This window comes from Rhamphochromis sp. 'chilingali' (genome assembly GCF_963969265.1).
Source record: "Rhamphochromis sp. 'chilingali' genome assembly, chromosome: 19".
NCBI classification, from domain to species: Eukaryota; Metazoa; Chordata; class Actinopteri; order Cichliformes; family Cichlidae; genus Rhamphochromis; species Rhamphochromis sp. 'chilingali'.
In genome coordinates, this window is record NC_137946.1 from 26,389,512 (window position 1) to 26,410,057 (window position 20,546).

The window sequence follows — 20,546 nt, forward strand, 5'->3', positions numbered from 1 at the left end:
CATTGTGCATTTGTGTGTGAGTGCTCGAACCTATACTGTACTACATGCGCGAAATAAAGACAAAAATAAATTTAACAGATAGGCAACATCGCAGTAAGAATGTGCAATAGGATGTTAAGGGGAGGTAATGAAACCGCAGGTGGATGGAAGAAAATGAAAACACAGTGATGGAGGCGAAAGAGAGATGGCAAGATTAAGATGCTGAAATAAACACCATTAAATCAGGTTGTTTTTTTTTTCCTGCTTCCTCGTCCTAAACGGTGATCCAGTGTCAAAGCCCGCACCAGCAAGGCTGCGTTCAAAAGATAAAGCTGCAGACAGGTAAAATGAAGCACGCGTAATGAATGTCCATAAAAGTGCTTTTGCTGCTTTCTGCTGTCAGCTGATACAACCGAATAGTGAGTCAACCAATAACCAAGCAATATCTAGAATGCTTTGTATGGAAGATGAGCTGCCATTGTCTGTCCATAAAAATTAAGGTTGAATACCAGGAATTGAGGTTTTGGTATTTACTGGGGATTTTTTGTCAAAACTGAGCCGTGCTTCTGGGAAAATACCTGCAAGGAACCAGTGCATCCATGATACATTTGTGTGCTGGAAACAACTGCGCGCACTGGAACAAAGACACCTCATCCAAACCTCATTTACCACACAACTGTCACACCTAAACGCCAAAGTCTGCCACTGAAAAGCCATTATTACGGTAATATAATATGGATCAGCGTTTCTCCTGCAGTGTTTTGTTTTCAATTACTTTCCATGTTTCAGTGTCTGCCTTAAGTCCAGATGAGAGGAAATACAATTTTTCCAGGTCTGAATGAGCACACCCTCCGAAAACAACAAAAACAGATCAACCATCACTAAATCAGAATAAGAGAACAGACAAGAAGAATGAATTAATTTTGTAATTTAACTTGGCATATAACTAACTGCTTTTCCCAAAATTAGAAAAACAAAGAGAAAAAAATGGCGGCATGTGAAAGGTTTTTCTCCTCCCTTTGCAAAGCAGGTTTTGTCAACAGGGACACTGTTGTGCTGCTTTAATATATAATGCAAGTGTAATATAATATAATATAATACTTACATGAAAATATACAATGATGTCACAATTATTATAATATATGCTTTTTTAGATTTAAATTTTGGAGTTTACATGAAACAAAAATTCATTTTGGTTTTTTATTTTAAAGCACAGTTTTTTAAGGAATCATTTTTAAATCGAGAGAAAACCTATAGAGCTGAACCTTCATTCAAAAAGTAATTTACACATATCTCAGATCTTAAATTTAAATGTGTTCAGTGATGAGTCTTTATTAATCCAGACAAAATATGACACCAAATGGAAACATCTCTTAGTCACTACTTCCATTTATCAAAGTAATTAGTTAGCAATTACTAAGCACTGTTAGCTTTTGCAATATGGATAAACTGTCTTTGATAGCGTATGCCATTAATCAGCATTAATGACAACGGTTTTGATGTTTTTAGGACCAGAACTAAAACTATAGAAGGAAGAGCCAATGGTTCCCATTTTATCTGCTTTTTGGCGCTTGCATAAACTTAACTAGAAGTAAATAAATAAAGCAAATGCACATTACTGCAGAAACTTTGGTTGGTTTAAAGATTTCCTTTCCAATACATGGCAGCTTTCTTTATGCAATTTGCTTTTAATCACTCAAATGTCTTGAGCTGAGCTGACTTACAGAATCCAGACGAGAAAAGATCCTAGCTGATAAGAACATACAGACGGATAGAGCTGGGCGATATATCGAGTTTTTAAAACATATCGATATATTTTTATACGAGATATAAGATGTGACAATATCCTTTATATCGATATAGTCTATGTTACGTTATAATTATAGTTGTGGAGCCGCAAGTTTGCCTCTCTTTCGTCCACTTTTGTCTCTACGCAACGTTACTCCGCCTCGCCTTCACTGAAGACAACTCCCCCTCCTACCCCATCGCTTCACGTGCAGGCAGCGACAAGACGGACACGGCAAATCTCCGTTAACGAGTTACTGCGCATCGCCCCATGCGTGGGGCTGGACGGCGTCAACGTGCTAACGAGCTAAACATGCTAACGAGCTAACCGCGCTAACGAGCTAACAGCGCTAACCCTAAAATCCTTTCATTCTCTCAAAAGTTGATAGCGCGCCTTATGTATGAATTCTGGTTGTGCTTGGTGGCCGCGAACCGATTTTATGTGGTACACGGCGTTCAGCAATCTGTCAAAAATGTTTGAGTACGACTTTGGTAAGCTACGGAGCTGCACCGCTTGATAGATTGTCGGCGCATTACGGCTACCGAGGAGCTTCGCGGAGTGATACGTACTGTGCATCAACGTAATATTACCGTATTGTGTGTGTGTATAAGGACCATAAATGGCACCTGTAAGAGACGTGGTTATGAAGCGGATTTCAAACTCCAGGCTATCAGTCACACAGTAAAACTTGGGAACAGAGCAGCTGTGAAATCTGTCTGTCTTTGTTATTATGCTCAGCGTCTTTTAGTTTACATTTTGACTGCACAATTGTGAGCTCTTTGTTTAGCACAAAAACAACCTTGTTTTCTTTTATTTATGGAGCATTATTATTTAATGAATGCTCATAATTTAATTTTGAGTAATTTTTCATGTACATCTGTGCTGTATGTTAATAAAAGTGCCTGTGTGACATCTGGGACACAGCTTTGACTAAGAACTCTTTTTGTTCTTACTTTATGGCTTAAAAAAAATATCGAGATATGAATTTTGGGTCATATCGCCCAGCCCTACAGACGGACATAATTTATTTACATTTACAGACTTACATTACTGCAGCTTTGCCTCTAGGGCTACATTCAGACAGGCTTAACGTCTAATTTATCTTTACAGATACACCCCTTTGCATGCTCACTTAATCTATATTTCTTTTTGAATGGAATATTCTCCTAGAAAATACATGCACAAAACAAGCGAGGATGGCACTTTAGTTAAGGTGTAGATCTAACGTTTGATACAAGTGAAAATAAGTTAATTAGGGCGTTATTAATTGAATCGTTTCCACATCTTAACCCAACCAACCCTTTTATGGGTTCTGCATGTTTGATGCATCCGATAAAACTTGAAAACACAACATTGATACATTAAGGAACAAATAACAAAATATAAAGAAAAGAATTAGACAAAAATCCGAACTTGAACTTTGCTAGGTGAGAGTGCACGTGTCTCTGCATCACATGAAGGTAAAGTTATAAGGCTGATTCTCTAAGGTGGATACGCTGTCTAGCTGTCTGTTTTTAAGCACTATTTTTGCCTCGTTACCAAGCAAAGTGTGAATGAGATTATTAACATCAAAGTGTAAATGCAGAGGAACACCATGCCTCTACTTTTTTTTTTTGGAGGGTAAATTAGACCTATTTCTGGCGCCTATGATGGCTGTGCGAGTTGCTGACTTTATAATCCCCTGACAAAAGGCTCTGCATCATATTTAAACGATTGCTTTCACGGCTGGCTCATTGTGATTTAACACACGCCCACAATGGGATGAGGTTCAAAGTGGCAGGAGGCTGCAAAGTCTCATCTGCAGCTCCACTGACGAGCTGAGGTGACATTTGCGTCGCCCGGGTGGGCAGGTGGATCAGAGACGCTGCATGTGTCCCCTCCAATGTCTGGTAGATAGAACAGATGTGTGCACCGCTACTGTACAGGCGGCTCAAGCAGCCACGTCCGCCTCCCCCCCCCTCCCTCCTCCGCCACCTCAACCCCCCCCGGCTTCTGCCACCATCACACACTAATGGTGTATTCGCCTGACTTGTAAATAGGGCCGACTGCTCTCATCTCACTGCCTTTCGTTTCAAATATTTATCCGTGAGCCGGTGAGCTAAATCGGCTCTGACAGTGAGACTGTTATTTAAGGTCGCAGACAGGCGGCTGGCTAAGAGACAGAGAGAGAGAGGGGGAAGGAAAAAAGCGTCCATCCCCTTGCCAGTGAAATGGGATTCATTTCCATGTGTTCATATTCTGTCATGGCTACGGCTTTTTTCTCTTTACTCTGAATAGCCGCATCCGTCAGGCTACCTCTGCTCCCTCGCAAAAATGTATTAGTATCCTGGCCTCATCTCAGTAGAGAGCCAACACCGTGAGTATTACAAGTTGACAAAAAGGGGGGGAAAAAACAAACAAACAAACCAAAAAACCCAACAACAGCAACAACAAGAAAAAAATAGTTGCTGTAAATACGCTTTTTGTGACTGCTGCAGAATTCATTTTGTGTTGACCTGAATTAATACTGTTTATTCAGATGAGCAAAAACAGCAGCGTAACAGGAAAGTGGTAACATAATTCACTCAAATTTGCTACAAACAAAACATGAATTCTTTATTTGTATACCTATATTTGTCGATGGCAACCCTACGCTGGCTGTGCTGTACTAGCCACCCTATCCCTACGTGTTGTTTGAGAATGAATTTTATTTTATTTTATGCTAAAAATGAACTCAGATGACCTGAATTATGGGACACTGCTGGACATTATACTAGCCTCCATTAAACACACACAAAAATTAAGAATATGTACCGTTTAGGTAGAGCATCAGCTGGAATAATAATAAATGTAGATTTTATGGAACCACAGGGACTGCACGTCTGTGGTCTAGTAGGTGTGGGCATGCACGATAAATAAAACGGAAATCTGGCATCAGTATGAGCTGGGTGGAAAATGTATTCTGCCATTATTAATTCCTACTAATCATTTCTCCAATAGTCAATACTTTGGTGATTACTAAGGCTTCCACCTGAAAGTCCTTTATCTACATACACGTGCTCCGCTCCTGGCTAACTGATAAGAGAACTGGATATCTGATAGGGAGTGATACTGTCACTACCATTCATATGGGTCTATGTACCTTTTCATTCAGGCATCCTATATGTGATGAAGGTCCTTTGTTGTATGACGAGCTTAAATATGTGTAAGTTGTATGAGAGTTCATGTATGTATCGTATTTGTTGCCCTAAAGAAAAGGAAATAAAGGCAGTGGCATCACTTCTTTTACTCTCTCTTATCACACCCAGTTGTCCTGGACAGTGAAAGTTAAAACTCCCATCCTAAAGTAAACACACAGCAGCTTTTGGACTTGAAGAAACCTTAAAAAGTAAAAAATACAGACTCTGTGCACATGAGTTAGCATGTCATTCATGGAAACTACTTAGAAGTTAAAGATATCAACTACTTGTTAGTGCGCAATGCCATCCATTTTATTAGAAGGATTTGAGTTGTTTTTGTTAAATACGCTAAGGAAATGAATCAAAAGGCTAAGCTGTATAAGTGCACTGATTTAACAAAACAAATGGCTGCAGTTGTCAGGTCTTCGTGTTTCATCTACTATATACTCAAAGTTTTGGAAGGTGACTGTTACTCAGCTAGGAATTACAGGGACTAGTTCTGGATGTGCTTCCTTAGCATTAGGAAGGAGGTGGTTCAGACATCTAATTATGATGAATCCTACTTTTGGAGGTATTTTGAATTAAAATCAAAGCAGACTCTAGGATACAGAAAAAAAGAGCAAAGGGATTACCTTTCCGACCTGGTGTGGGTACATGCGGGTCGCCCAAGATCAAACAGAGAATGTATTATGGACTACTGCACTTAATTTGTTACAGCATTCGCATATTCCAGACCAAGAGAAAAGGCTGGATATGAATAGACAGATAACGCCCCATGGAACACCTCGGTGAAATGATATCGCCGCCTTATCACCACAGGCGGCTTTCACTGACCTGTGTGTGAGCGTAGGTGACGCTTGAGTGCAGTATGGCTGGGGAAAGTCCGGTTGCATTCGCTGCAAATGTAGCTGCGAACTCCGGCATGGACTTCCATGTGCTGCTGCAATGCTGTCTGGGTCTGGAAGCGCTTCCCACAAAGCAGGCAAAAGATGGCCATGTCCGAGCCTGCGGAGCAAAAAACACCGCAAGTTAATTCGAGGCAAACATTATTTATTAAAAGTCATCCGACCTCACGTTTCTTGACTTGTCGCATGTCTTTTTGTGTATCCATTCTTTTGCAATTAAAGGGATGAATATGACCTTATAGGTGCTTGTGTTAAAAAAAACAAACTTAGATCCAAGTTGTGCAGTGGTTATTTCAGGAAGAATAAAGCACTGTCACTACGGAGCTATTCAGTAGCACTTCAATGTAGATCCAGAGTGACAGCCAAAGCCAGCTTTTCTCAAACCAATCACACACGGCTGTGTATCCTTACAGTGATTAAAATACAGGATAACAACACAGGTATGATGTCGAGAACTTTAGCACATCAAATTTGAATGAAGAAAAAGAAAAGAACCCAGGAAAACAAAAAACTTTTTCACAAGTGCATGTAAAAAAATACTGTATTTATAGGACTAAAGTTGCATGCAGCATTCATGTTTTAGGGTGGGTGTGTAGAAAGATAAAGATCTCCTATGCAATACTTCAATCGAATCTTGACTCCAGCGAGCACTGTGCATTTTTCTCCAGCAGAGATAAAGAGCCCACAAACACAGCAGAACACACGCACACACACACAAACACGCACACACACACCCAACTGCACGCTCCTTTGAACACACTCCCTTCACACTTTTTCAATTACCAGGCTGGGGAAAACTCTGGGGAAGGACTGAGTGTTTGGAGCTCAGTTTCTATTTCATCAGTCAATAACACATCTTTGGGGCAAAGCTGACACTAATTTAAAAATCTATGAAGAGCAGCCCGCCTCATGTTCATAACCACTGGAGGAGGAGGCGGGCCCACGACAGCCTCCACACCAGATCAATCACTGTCTCTGCTGCTCTACACGCTAAAGAACCGGGATGAAGGGAGGGAGTATATTGCTGGAGAATGATGATAGGAGGAAGGATAGAAAAGAGTTGCTGGAAAGCAGGTAAAGAGAGGAGATTTCGGTTTGTAGCAGAAGAAAGTGATGCTGAAGAGCGAAACGAGGAAAAAAAATTCTCACTTTGTTTGCAAGTAGTGGAGAAAAAATAAATATTGACAAACCTTTCCCTTCTGACTTTCGGACTGTCTCTATTTCTCATTTTTTCTTGTACATGAAAGGAATCAGGCTTGTCTACAGGAGTGTAGAGTTTTCATTAACACCGTGGTGAGCACTCATGACTGAAAGCCCGAGGTACTAATCTTCCAGCCCTACATGTGATGTCAGTTATATTCATGCTCCTTGGAGGATAACTCCAAATGTGCTGCTGACCAACTTATTCCCCCCCAAACACAGGGCAGCGTTTTTGCAACCTTTTGCTTTTTAATTTTTCCGAGCATATTCATGCCACCTTGAAGATCACCCTTTGGAAATTAGCCACTTCTTAGCTCAGAACATCTATCTATCTATCTATCTATCTATTTCCTACATCTACATCTAAACTTACATCTAAACTTGCTTGCTCTTTTTTCAATTCTGTCTTCTTGTCCTCTCTGCGTTTATCATTGAAAAGGCCACTGAAGAGGCCAATGAATGCCTATTATTGCTTTTAGAATCCCTTCAGGACATTTCAGGTACGATAATAGCTTTGACTGACAATCCAGGTTTTAGTCACTTCTCACCTTTTTCTACCTCACTCCTCCTTCTTTAGCTTGTAATCCATCTAAGGTCTGGCTAACTCAGTGATCCTCCATAAGCACAATACTTCTTCCTTTAGGCTATATCAGATCAATCACAACATTCAGAGTTGGACTGAATATGTAAAAATAAAGTTCTATTATTGAAAGAAGAAACTAACAATGGTGTAAGTGCACAAGAGGTGAAATGGGCATCAGAGAAAATGAGAGAATAGTGGACTTGGGGGTAGGGTTGGGTGGAGACTTTGGCCAAAGATCAAGAATTAGAGGGAAAAAAAAAGGTTTTGGAATGTAAAAGGTCAGCAGACCTCTGACCTCAGGTTTAGGCCAAGGCATGGTGGAAATCTGAAACCCAGATACCAACACACACGCAGACAGACACACACAGAAAAACAAAGCAGTGGAACAAAAAAGTGGAAGCACCGCATGAAAAACACGACTTTGAAGTCAGGGCAGTTACAGTGGCGCGGCGCATTATGGTGAACAATATGCATCACCAAAGTGTGTATCAACTTTAAAAGAGCTCTGACAGTGACTGCTTTTATCAAAAGCAATACAATCTAGCTGAGAACACTGGAACAAAGATGGTTAGTACAAGCAAACCACCAGAAAGTGATGGACGTTTAAACATGCTGCTCTCTAAACACCACACAAGTAAATAATCAAAAATGACCACATATTTATGCAGTTTTTGACTTTCTGAGCCTCGAAGAGCTGCTATTAACTAATGTTTCAGGCATTTTGCCAACACTAAAGCATCTTATTACAACCCACATTTACATGTAATTGCCATCTCTATTCATTTTAAGATACAAAGCACTTTAGTGCCTGTTGTAGCTCCGACAGCAGCAAAGGAGGAAGTCCAATTATTTTTGCAGGGCGGATGTTGTGTTGGGTAGATGAACTGATAAGATTACATACACTTGTATTGCAGATCGATATTTGTTGCTTAGTTAATGCCGTTTCTTCTAACCACGACCATTCCTAGAATCCTGCATAACAACTGCATATTTACTACTGCGGGATCACGCAAGGCCCCTAGACCTTAACAAACTAATTATTTTAAGCCAAACCATGTGGTGTTTTGTGCTTAAACCTAACCAAAGGTTAGCAATGTTAGCAAACTAGCTAACGAGCACAGAAATGATTAATTTTCCTGTTAATATGTTTCTATGGATCTCATTGGAGTGTAGGAATACACCAACTACAGTAAGACTTTCTACATCCTATGTTTAATTAAATGTGGGAAAAAGTCCAACTAGTTCCAGAACTTTAATAACAGTACAAATAACATCATAGAAATAAATGGTTTGACTAACCAGCCAGTACAGAAAGTCCATCTGACACCAGTAAGTAAAAAAAGTCTTTAAGACTTTTTCCACAAACTGCACGTTACATCCCAGATCTTTCACCTATGCTGCTGAGTCTATGTACTGTAGGAAATTGCTTCCTCCTTGCTATCGTTTGCCCTCCTTGTCTGCAAAGCACAGTTTGTAGCAAAGTGCTAACATTGATTACTGTTAGATAAAATTAAGCGGTCCAAACTTCAGAACAGGGAATAATTGTGTGTTGCAGTAAAGTGAGTAAAAGGCTTGTCAGCTGCTGATAGATGAAGAGAGCAGTGGAGAGATAAAAAAGGAAGGAAAGGTGGGAGAAAGGTAGTTGACCCAGGAGGTCCATTACAGTGTAAAATTGAGTCAGCCCAAAGTGACACCTGAAAGGAGGAGCTGTGGAGCCAGAGCGGTGGAGGGTTCTTAGTCTCAGTCCTGTTTGGCTGTTTTGGAATAATTTACCTCCTTTAACCAGCCTCTCTACACTTCTCGTGCCATCTATTTATAAAGGCTTGGGCAGTTTGTGGCTGTTTGTGTGCGGGGCCGCAGCAGTGCCGGTAGTATCTTAATGGGTCTGGAGTGGCAGGGCTGCTGTTATTTAAGTGGGGGATGGACACAGGCTGGTAATGGAGAGGAATACCCCGCGATGGGAGGTGACAGTGGCCGGATGGGCAAGGAGCAGAGAAATGGCCTGTAGCTAGATGCTTGCCATTGAGGCTGGCGCTTCCAGCAGCAGGGTAACCACCCACCACTCACGCACCTATTCAGAAAAATTATCCATCTTGATTAATGGCTTCAAAAATTATCAGAAATTCTTACAGTTGTCACCTGCATAAATCTGCATAAATCAACAAGAGCCGTTATCACAGGTGAACTGAGCTGTAGTAATCTGAAGGTCGGAAGGTTGCTCGTTCTAACCCTGGCTGCTCCACTCTGTGTGGCAATGTATCCTTGGGCAAGACGCTGAACCCCTAGTTGCTCTCCAGTGTGCGTTATCTTAGTTTTAATTGTTTCAGTGTGTTGAAAACAGTGCTTGCATGAATGGGTGCAAATAGGCGAATGACACATGTTGTATAAAATACTTTCAGTGCTCGAGCAGTGAAACACTATATAAGAATCAGTCTATTTATAGGAGACTCTGGCTGGGACATTGTATGAAGTTTCCTTTTCTCCATACATTTAGCAAACCACAGGAAATCTGCTTCAGACATGTGGCCTCTACTGGAAATACTCTTGATTAGGCAAGGGTGGTTTGAGTGTTTGATACTGGACACATGGTGCTCATTCATTCTCTTCAGAGTTTGCTGCACTTGTCTCACACGTGCAGACATCACACTGACTTTGCATCAGAGGATCTGGCAGGTTAAAGGCAGTTTTAATGTCTGATCCGGATAAAAGGGACATTTGCATTCTCACAGCTCTGCAGCTCCGTTGGGTAACGTCTAGAAAAGTTCAGATCTGAAGTGCATGTATGAAAACAGCTTAAGACTGTTCCTATAATTCTAGGTTATAGGTTCCACCACGGTGGCCATTTGAATTAAATGTGGAAGTGACAGAATGCAGCACGACTGAGGACCATCAGGATCTCAGAACATTTTGAGGACTCTAAAGCTTGAAGAAATGGATTTTGATGAGTGGTAAAATGTAACTACACACCTGAAAATCTCCACGTACACCTCAAGGTGCTGCCACTCACATACTCTACATAACAGCAGCCTATGCTCCTCGATTAGAAGCTTAACAGCTACCTGGGATATTTGCAACGACTCGCAGGCGTTTTTTGAGACGAAGCATTAAAAGTCCTTATGCTGGTTTAAATCCTTTCTGAATGCACGTTTCCAGGACTGTAGCTGAGAGAGTTAAATGCGTCCTGACTGTGGCCTGCAATGCAGCGTGCTGAACAGAGGAACTGCCAGAGTTAATGAGGCAGAGAGCAGCGGGACCTCAGCACAAGGTGTTCAATCACAGGCCATTACCGCAGCCCTCAACCTCTGTTACTGCTTGCTCTTGTCAATAGCAATCTATAGCAAGCTATACTTTATCTATACAGAGGGCAGAATAGTGACTAAATGTAGGTGTCTGCATCCTAGTGCGCTAGTATTAATTGGAGATGTCCCAATTTGAGGCGTAATAACAGAAACATGATCCCAAAGTCACCGCATCATGTGAAATCTGAGTTCTTTTCTGAGCTGCTGCCTTGATAAGTTACCTAAATGTGATTCATCTTGATAAGGAGCGTTCATACCTGATGTGGAAATAGAAGTTTGAAAAATGAATGCACCCAGCTGTCAAACATGAGGCTTAAATCCTGAAAGGCCAGTGAATATACCCTTGCTTTATTTACTTCGTTTACCTTCAAGTGACTTCTTTTTTGTGGCCTGGTCAAAAGGAAACCACACTATTCTCAGAAGCATTTGCTGTCTTAGATTCAGAGTCACAGATTTTAACTTTACCCCCCTTTTAGCGCCTCTGCCACATGGACAAGCGCATTTGAATAGTGACAATCAAAAATCAACCGCAAATGACTCAACCTGACTAAGCCATTGGCAGCAGTACAACCGATCGCTGACACTTCCCCGGGACGTGCTGGTTTGGTTTGTCGAACTAGACCTTTTCAGTCCGTTTCCTTACAGGAAATCAGCGGTAGGCGAATTATTCTCGGCATGTCCTGTTTAGTTGGAGTGACCATCACAGCTGAATGTTTAGATTATTAGTACGCAAATCTCAGCGTCTTCCTTCATTTTCTTGCCTTGAACTATCGCTGCTCTACAGTACAACAGCATTCAGTCACAACAACATCCGTCCTACTGGCTGCTCTCCTATCTCCCACCATGTAACTGACAGTCTCCACAAACACCAGTCACAACATCCCCGCCTGTGCTGGCAGGACAAGGTGTGAGAAATCAAAGAAACAGCGATGTTCCTGCTGCTCTTTAGCTTTGTCAAGTGTTTGTTGTTCATCTGCAATCAGGCTTCATCGCATATCAAGCCAGAGTCTTTCTGAAAAGGTCGCAGAGCACCTTTTTACCGCCGCCTCCGTGGGGTGTCATCAGAGATATGCATCTCACAGTGAATGAATAAATAAATAAGTAAATAAACGCCTTCTTTAATTTACTTTTTTATGGACTGAAAGGAGTCTTTAAATTGATTATAAGGGATATCCTTTCCACTGTGGGCAACAGTTGCCTGTCTGTAGCACCACCACACAAAGTTTCTTCCAAAACACAACAACAAAAAAGGATAAGCAGGGAAAAAAAGCATCAGGGAAAAAGATGTAAGAATGTGCAATACTAGAAGATCTTACTGCTAACGCCAGTGGATTTCTTTACAGTGTGCGGTCCTTTCCACTGTCTCAGGGATTTCCTCATTACCACGTAACATAATCAAAAGAGTGACAGACTCTTAGCCTCATTCAGTCGTAGCCACTGAAACAAACTGTTAGACATATGCTCCTCGGTATGATAACGATCGCTCCGACAGATGCTCAAGAAAACAAATTTGTTTTTAACACTGAAGAGAAAAATGGCTGGGGTTTGTTCTGCCAACTAAATCTTCAGAAAATGTTCAGGGGATCGATATTCATGTGGAAAACTGTTTGAGAGCTTTTCATTGCATCGTGGAGAACTGTACATTTAAAGTGATTGTGCAGTAAAGCTACCACATGGTGCTAAGTAGAAGCCAACGCAGATGCAGAAATGGGGAAATAAGCATTCTGTTCAAGTGGTTTACATATTGTGCATTGCATCTGAATTACATCACTCTGCACACCCTTAGCAAATGATCTGTTTGTTGCATGCAAACAGTTTCAATTTGGCAAGAAAACATTCCTGGTGTAAGTTAGGACTACTTTATGAGATTTTCATCCCCTGTGGTCTGTACTACATCCTGAAATCTCCTCAGATTTCCCCTCAAAGAGCTGTTTATTCGACGTGTTAAGGATTTTAGCGTTGAACCTGTTGCTGCTGGAGACATCTCATGTTTACCTCAACTTCAACAGACGCAGCTTTTCAGAATAATAACCTGTAGGTGAATGCCACGTTTGATATGCGCTTTTCAGAGTATCCTGTTATCCAACCAGGCGCAGCACTCCCATAAATCCTCTTTTCTCAACTCACATTATCAGTATAGTTCCTCCCTTGTGCTTCAAAACGCAGATGCATAACACGAGAAAAATAAACACAGGGGTCTGGCATCTACTGAGGCACCCTGTGTTGTAGCGCGTTTGTGTATTCGGCACGAGAAAGAAAATAAGATGGAATGTTTGCGCTTCTGCTAATTCATTTAAAACACCTCCACAGAATTATTTATTGATCAAACTGGGGGAGGCTGGAATGACTGCTGAAATGAGGCTTCAGGGGTAACAGAGAAAGGGAGCTCTACATCTGAATAAAACCCCTGGATTGAGGCAACAGATTTTAAAGTGGTTACTTCTAACCAGGCAGAGATTTCATGTTTTTAGGGGGGGTGGGTTATCCGAGGTCATGAACATACTTTGAAAAAAAACGAGATTTTCCCTCGTGCGTGGAAAAACAACCCTTTTATTAATTGAAATTAGCCTGTGGCAGTTAGTTCTGATGGACACTTCTGCTTCACCCAAGTGCAATGCCATAGCTGGTCACACAAAATCAATTTATTTAAGCCTCTAAAAACATATGGGAGAAGCAGGCTGCTAAACTAAGATCTGTCTGGACAAACCTTATTTCAGTGACTCTTAACTCGGGATTAGGAAACTGAGAGGCTGTCGATCAGCAAAAGGGTGATTAATAAAAGAGGAGGCATCGAGGCAGTCCAAAAAAAATAATCACCTCCGTCTTGACACTAGACGCAAGATGGATGGCAAAATATTATATGACAACGTTGGAAGGAAATGCTTTACATCACACCAACATTTATAATCGTAATTATACTATACATTGTTTTTATACTACGCTACCTCTAAAGAATATAAGGAAACTTGGAAAAATTACAATATAATAGCATGCAACTTAATAATTGGGAAAAATACAAAACTAGAGCTACAATAGTTTGGCACAATTGCAATTAAATACAACAAAACGACTCACTGAAGACATTATCGCACTCATACGAGCATTTCAGTAATGACACGGGACTGCCAAGGAGTCAGTTCAAAGAACCAATAACTCGCTCACATTATTCATGCAGATGAAATAAACAAGAAATCAAAGTAAAAAGGCAACCGCTATTATAAGAAGATGCAACGCCACGCAGTCAACAGACCCTGCCCCGCTGTGTTTTGTTTTGTTTCGTCCCTTCCTCCCTGTTCCATCGGGCAGTGATAATTCACGTCGGGCCCGCAGCAGCGCTGACATTGTAAGATGAACTGCTCCCAGCTAGATTAATGCCACCAGATGCCAGGCGAGATGCCATATTAATTACCCAGAGATAATGTCAGCACAACCATATGGCAGCTCAACTGCCCATTTAGTTGACAGGGAGAGGTCTTTATAGCGGTGCAAATTTCCTCATCTGCACAGCGTTCAGAGCCCCGCCATATTCTCTCTCTACTGTAGCAACTGGAGCACTTCATTACTGCTGCACATTATTGCTCAAATTTGTAGTGTTAGCTCGGTGTCTGCGGTGCGCTATGATGGACAATACATTGAGAGGGAGGCTTAATAAGTGAATGTTTTCCAGCGATCCGTTGTTACTTCATTTTAGAAACGTAGCTGTGATTAAGGTTTGCTAAATTGATAAGGTTGGTAATAATATCCATATTTTCCTCATTATGAACAAATGAAAACAGCTAACTCTGTATTGAATTTACCCTACTTCCAAGTACAAAGTGCCAATAAAGCCAGAACAGACAAATAAATGTAAAACATCTTATGCGTATATATTAAAAGATCTGTTTTGCCTTTTTTAGACATAGACAGAGTTTATTTAATCCAACACTGGGGGAAATTCACTTGTTACTGCAGCACAAGAGACAGGAAGAAAAAGTGAATTAGAGATATGTTAGATAATGAGAGAAATAGTTACTATACTATGTACAAATACACTGCCCCACTCTGTTGTTTACTTAATTTCACTGAGCTCTAATAATCTCATTCAAATGTACTATTTACTCTGGTTTGAGCCAAAATACTACAGTGACCCAATTAAAAAAAAAGATTTACTTGTTCATTGGAAACAAATAAGCTTGTGGCTAAGAGCTGCTGTTGTGAATCTACCCTCATATAACATGGCTCTTTAAAAGTTTTCAGATCTTAACTGCACATCTCACCCACATTCAAGAAATCTCAAATTTCAAAGCCTGTTCCCTGCGTGACTGCGGTGGATATCAATTCCGAAATGTCATTAGAATACACTTGCCAGCGTGTGTTTGTTTTTTCCTCACCACCATGCTGACTGTAAAGATCATCAACGGCACAAGCTGGGAATTAATGTCAATGTGAAGAACAGTGGCACAGCCCTTTAACATGATTTACAGTCGCACCAGCGGGCCCTTGGTGTTGTGGACGTGGGGATCATTTGCAAAGATGGACAACGGTTGCCATCCAATCCACCCGGCCCCAACCACCACCACCACCACCGGAGCACCCACCTACCCCACCCTCCAATCCCCACAAATCCGATTTAATCAGACAACTTGTGCAGTGTGGCTTGGAGTAAGAAAAAGGATAATTAGTAAACAGAGGAGCTACTCGCCAGGCTTCATTGGCATTCGCACCGGGTTACTGTGTCGCATTTAAAATGCAGTCTGATGAAGTCTACAGAATCAAACCATTTGTTACTCCTATTGAGGAGGCTTCAGGCTACTGGCAATTAAATTGGAATTAGCGCTGGGGAATGAGATACGGCAGATTCATACCAAGAAGAGGAGGGAGGGAGAGAAAAGGAAACAGAGAGAATGCTCTGTCTGGACCTGGCTCTGCTCTACAGTGGGTCAGATCTGGAAGTGATTTGCTTTCCTTTATGTTTGTTTATTTCCTGCATGACTCCAGTTATCGTTTTTTTTTATAAGTAAAACAAATATACAACCCCGACTACTTGCAATTATTAGTATTATTTTTCTTTTTTACCTGAAGCAATGAAGTGATAAATATTCCTTCAAAATTCGAGGCTGAGAAAACGAACAAAAGAGTGAAACATAATTAAGGAAATAAACATAAACCTGTTAGTGTATTTAATATCGAAGGGTTTGGACATACATGAAGTACACTGTGTTATTTTAGCAAATAAAACTCTGAGGGAGACAGACAAGAAACAAAGAGATGCCATTTGCTCTGCCACAGTTGACTGGGCACAGTGGAGCTCAGCATGGAGAGAGTGTTGGTCCACTGGCAGAGGAAAAGAAGGAGGAATAGATGGATGGATGGAGGAAAGAGCAGGAGCAGATAAATGAAGTGGAAATGAGAGGGAATGGCTCCTGTGCTACAGCTGGCCCCAGCAACTTTCAGCCAGCCTGACCATGACAACTGGCTCTCCACTCCCCTCTCCTTCAGTCAAGCAAGGGCCCATTTTCAACAGCTTGGGGTGTAAAACTAGTAAACAGCCAGCAGGGGCCAGTGAGAAGGCTCTAACTCCATATTTTAATTTCATCATATTTGATGAAAATGTGACAAATAAACCAAACAGAGAATTGGAGTCTGGGCATGGGAGCTTGTCAAGTCTTAATATTAACATTTGGGACTTTAATGTAGGTGCATGTTATGTTGGGAAGCTTTTCACAGAACAAAGAAAATATATTGTAAGACAATATTTAATGATCAGAACTCAAACATGATTAAAATAAATCAGCCAATTCTTTACTGTGTCATCTGGATCTGGATCATCACATCTGAGTAAATTGAGAAAATAACCTCTGTAAGTTTAAAACTGTTAATTTTGAATTTAAAAACAGACTTGATCTCTTTGACGGAGCTGCTTCCTATTAAATATTTGGTTACACGCCTGAGTTTTATTTCTTTTACGCTATATAGCGGTACGCAATGTTTGCTCCAGCAGCAGAGACCTGTACATGTAACGCTGTTAGCCAGTAAAGCCTTATGGACTCTGCATTAAATAGAAACACTGAACTTCATTTTTACCGCAACTCCTCGGTAATTACAAAAGTGAAATGTGCCATTAGGAGGAAAAAATAGGGAGATGATCATTATCATAGTAAAGTGTGTGTCTCCGTGTGTTTGTGCCTCTACATAAATGCACATATGCACTCAAATGTTTCAGTCTCAAGGTTAAATACAAAGATGCTGTTCAAGCGAAGTCCATTACTGCATGAAACCAATGAAAATAAATGACAGCATTCAGTAGGAGGTTCGAGTATCCCAGAGAGAAATTTGCGCAGCTCGGTCATTTGTATACTCTGTTTTCTCCACATAGAATACTCAATTGTGTGTTTACAGATGAAGTACCGCATTTGAGTGCAGCTCTATTTTTCTCTTTAACAGGAAATGGAGACATTTTCACTCTAAATATATCAGTGAGTCTGTCGGCTGATGTAAATCCCTGTCACCAAGATTAATGATCTTGAATAAGAGGAGAAAAAACATGCCACCTTCCCCCCCTTTTTAAAAAAGCACCTTAACACAATTGTCAAACGAGTATATTAAAAGAGTTCACGTTTGTACTGTAAAATGATGAATAAAAACAAAATAACTACATTTAATAGCTGATGAGAAACAAAGGCTTTATTTAGAGCTGAAGACAGAAAACAGCAGCTGCGCAGCAGTTTCGAGCAAGGAGGGAAAGGAGAGGAGGGTTAAGGAAATTCCCAGAATTATAAATTTATGAATGAACCTTATACAATGTAAAAACATTCAAATCAAATCCATATACATGGTACTCTTCAGTGTATGCTGCTGCTTTGTTTTGTTGTTGAGATCAGGGGTCTTTGGTGGTTATACTATCAGCTCCAGGACTCCTCCTTCCACTTATCCCTGAAGATGTTTTCTTTTTAAGACTATGTTTGGGCTCATTGTCATGGACTACAGAAAGATCTGAGACGGCTCGGATGTCTTCCTGATTGCGTGATGGATAAGAATACAAAAAGTCCTAAAACTTTACAGAACATGCAAACAAAGACAAAAACAGTTACCATAATGCCGTCTCATTTCCATGTGTGCCCAGTTTCTGCACACATGGAAATGCAAGGTCAACTATCCTTTCTCCTTGAACCCCTTATAACCAGTACAAACAAGTCAGTATACCCAAGCAGTCTCCACAGCCAGACTCGTTGGTGTATACCAAAACAGTGAATCCATTTACATGTATAATTAATTAAAAGAAAGCAGGAGCATTATCTGATTTTCATGAAAGATTATTTTTAGCCAGTTCTCCAGATATTAAATTAAATACAACATCACCCTCTACGTGCTAAATAGAAATACAGATATTCACAGAAGATTTTTCAGCTAATAAATTAGGAATGGTGTTATTAGGTGTTCATTGTCAAGGCTGAAACATCAAAATGTAAAAATGTGAATGGAAGATGTAGCTACAGAGAGCGATCTTGGACTGAGCATCATATTTTTGGATCACATTGACATGATGTCATATAGCTTCAGTTTTTGTGTTTTTTTCGTAGATATTTATTCAATTAATGTTGGAAATATCCTGCTACAAGACTGGAAAAACTCCTTTTGGTCGCTGATTGGTGTTAAACACAATTATGTAGCACAGTGTAAATTAAACATAAGGCTTTAGAAGTTTTAGGTATTCAGTCTGTAGATGTTGCTTTTTTCCCTTTACATTAATTCAGTTAAAAAAATAACTACTCATATCTTTAATTTTCTTTTTTTTCTAATTTTTTTTAAATTTTTTGCTATCAATTGGGTTCCATATGAACAACATGTGTATTTTTTGTATTGCATATACTGTACAGTAATCCTATTTCTCAGTTTATTTACAGCTCCACAGCAAACAATCAGGTAAATGCAAACAAAGCAAGTAGCTGCTCAGATCACTGCAGCCATACAGCATCAGGGGGCTCATAAAATTAAAGGTACAGTCCATTAGGGGTGGTCTGCTTTGCAATAAGTATTTTCATAATGGCTTTCAGAGGCCACCAAAGTCTCCTTAAGCCTCCGCCAAAAGCTCACGGTGGATATAGACCTGTGCTATTGCTGCTAATTTCTTATACCCTCTTGACCATCATCACTTCCATTCTGTGTGTCTCCTAACAAGTGCTGTTATAACACAGGCTTTGTGTATGAGAGTTTTATTTCTTTTTTTCCCCTTTAAACTAACTGTTTTGTCTGTTTATTATCTAAACTTAATTAAAGGTATGAAAAGCTTTTCAATTCACAGGACATGCTCCGCTCCCCTAGAGTATAAAAGGTTCATGGGAGAGATGGACTGGTAGCGACTTACCCAACTCCATCCAAACCCTGTCAAACTCCCATCACCCCCCCACCTTTACCCCGTGTCCTGCAATGGAATCCCAAATCTCTCCTCGCCTTCCCAGGATTTATTCTTCTCACCGGCCATCTGGACAGTGGGGGCAGACAATGTAAAAGGAAAAGGGGGCTGGGTGACGGGGTTGCAAACCCACATTAGTCACAGGCTCTTAGGTTCTTCGACCCATACACACTTATACACACACAAGAAGCTGAAGCCAAATGACCCCAGCTCCCCCTTACTTTCCCCCCCCCCTCACTGTGGCTGCTGACACCGTCTTTCCTGCTGGACAAAAGGCTTTTAGCACCTCACTCTACTGTCCAAACCTTAGCGCGCATACACACACACATCCTTTGCAACACATACATGCTGGACAGGATGGAGTGTTTGTTTTGTTTTCTCAGACGGCCTGGGAAGAGGGTAAAGGAAGGGAAGGGTGAAACAAAAAGAAGCAGGAATGAGAGGTATTGGAATTGGTAATAGGAGGCTATCTGATGAATGTAACACAGGGAAAACCATAGCCAAATCGCTACTGAATTATAAAGGTATTAACTACAATGGGGATGGCATGCTTCTAGGGCAGCTTAATGTAGTTAACATAGGCCTTTTGTTGTTAATAGCAGAGGATGAGTCCAGGGGTGGAGGTTTGAGAGAAAAGTCACAGTGCACTACAAGCCTCCATTGTTGGGTCGGTTCACATTAAACATACATACTGAAAGTTTTTCCTTCCGAGGAAACACAGGGAGAAGAGAGAAGGTGAAGGCTGTGCCCTTCTTGTGCTGCAAAGCAGTCATCGGCATGCCGCAAGGAAGCGGCAGGGGCCATGACATCTGAGCCATCACCAGGAATGAAAGGCACAACAATATAATGGGAAAAAATACTCGCCTGACACTCAAGTTCTTCTCAATGAGATCAAGACGCTGCAAAAAGGCTCGACAGAATCACCCAACGTGCCGTCATCGCAGCGAACTAAACAAGTCACAGAAAGTAAGCGAAAGACGGCAGCAAACACCTCAGCAGTGCACTGAAAGCTACAGATCACAAGAAATGCAACTGTGCGGCAAATTGCACACAACATGAGCAACGAGGGCACGGACAGACTGAGAAGCTGTGGAAAAACTTAAGTAATGATGAGGAAACGGTAAATAGGAAAGTAACAATACTGCACCACAAAGTAATTTGTTGAGTGAGGTGGCAAAAAGAGTAATTTCATTAGATGTATTAAATGGTGTTGGGCAAGTGAATTATTCATTAGAAATTATGTA

General features: G+C 40.8%; 1 protein-coding gene across 2 annotated transcripts in view; it reads right to left on the reverse strand.

Moving 5' to 3' along the window:
* Nucleotides 1-20,546, reverse strand: part of zbtb16a (zinc finger and BTB domain containing 16a) — a 142,487-nt gene that overhangs the window by 12,797 nt on the left and 109,144 nt on the right. For both annotated transcript variants that reach the window (XM_080866383.1, XM_080866384.1), the window contains exon 5: nucleotides 5,758-5,928. In XM_080866383.1, coding sequence (XP_080722509.1) covers nucleotides 5,758-5,928 — 171 coding nt within the window. The remainder of the gene's footprint in view (nucleotides 1-5,757; nucleotides 5,929-20,546) is intronic.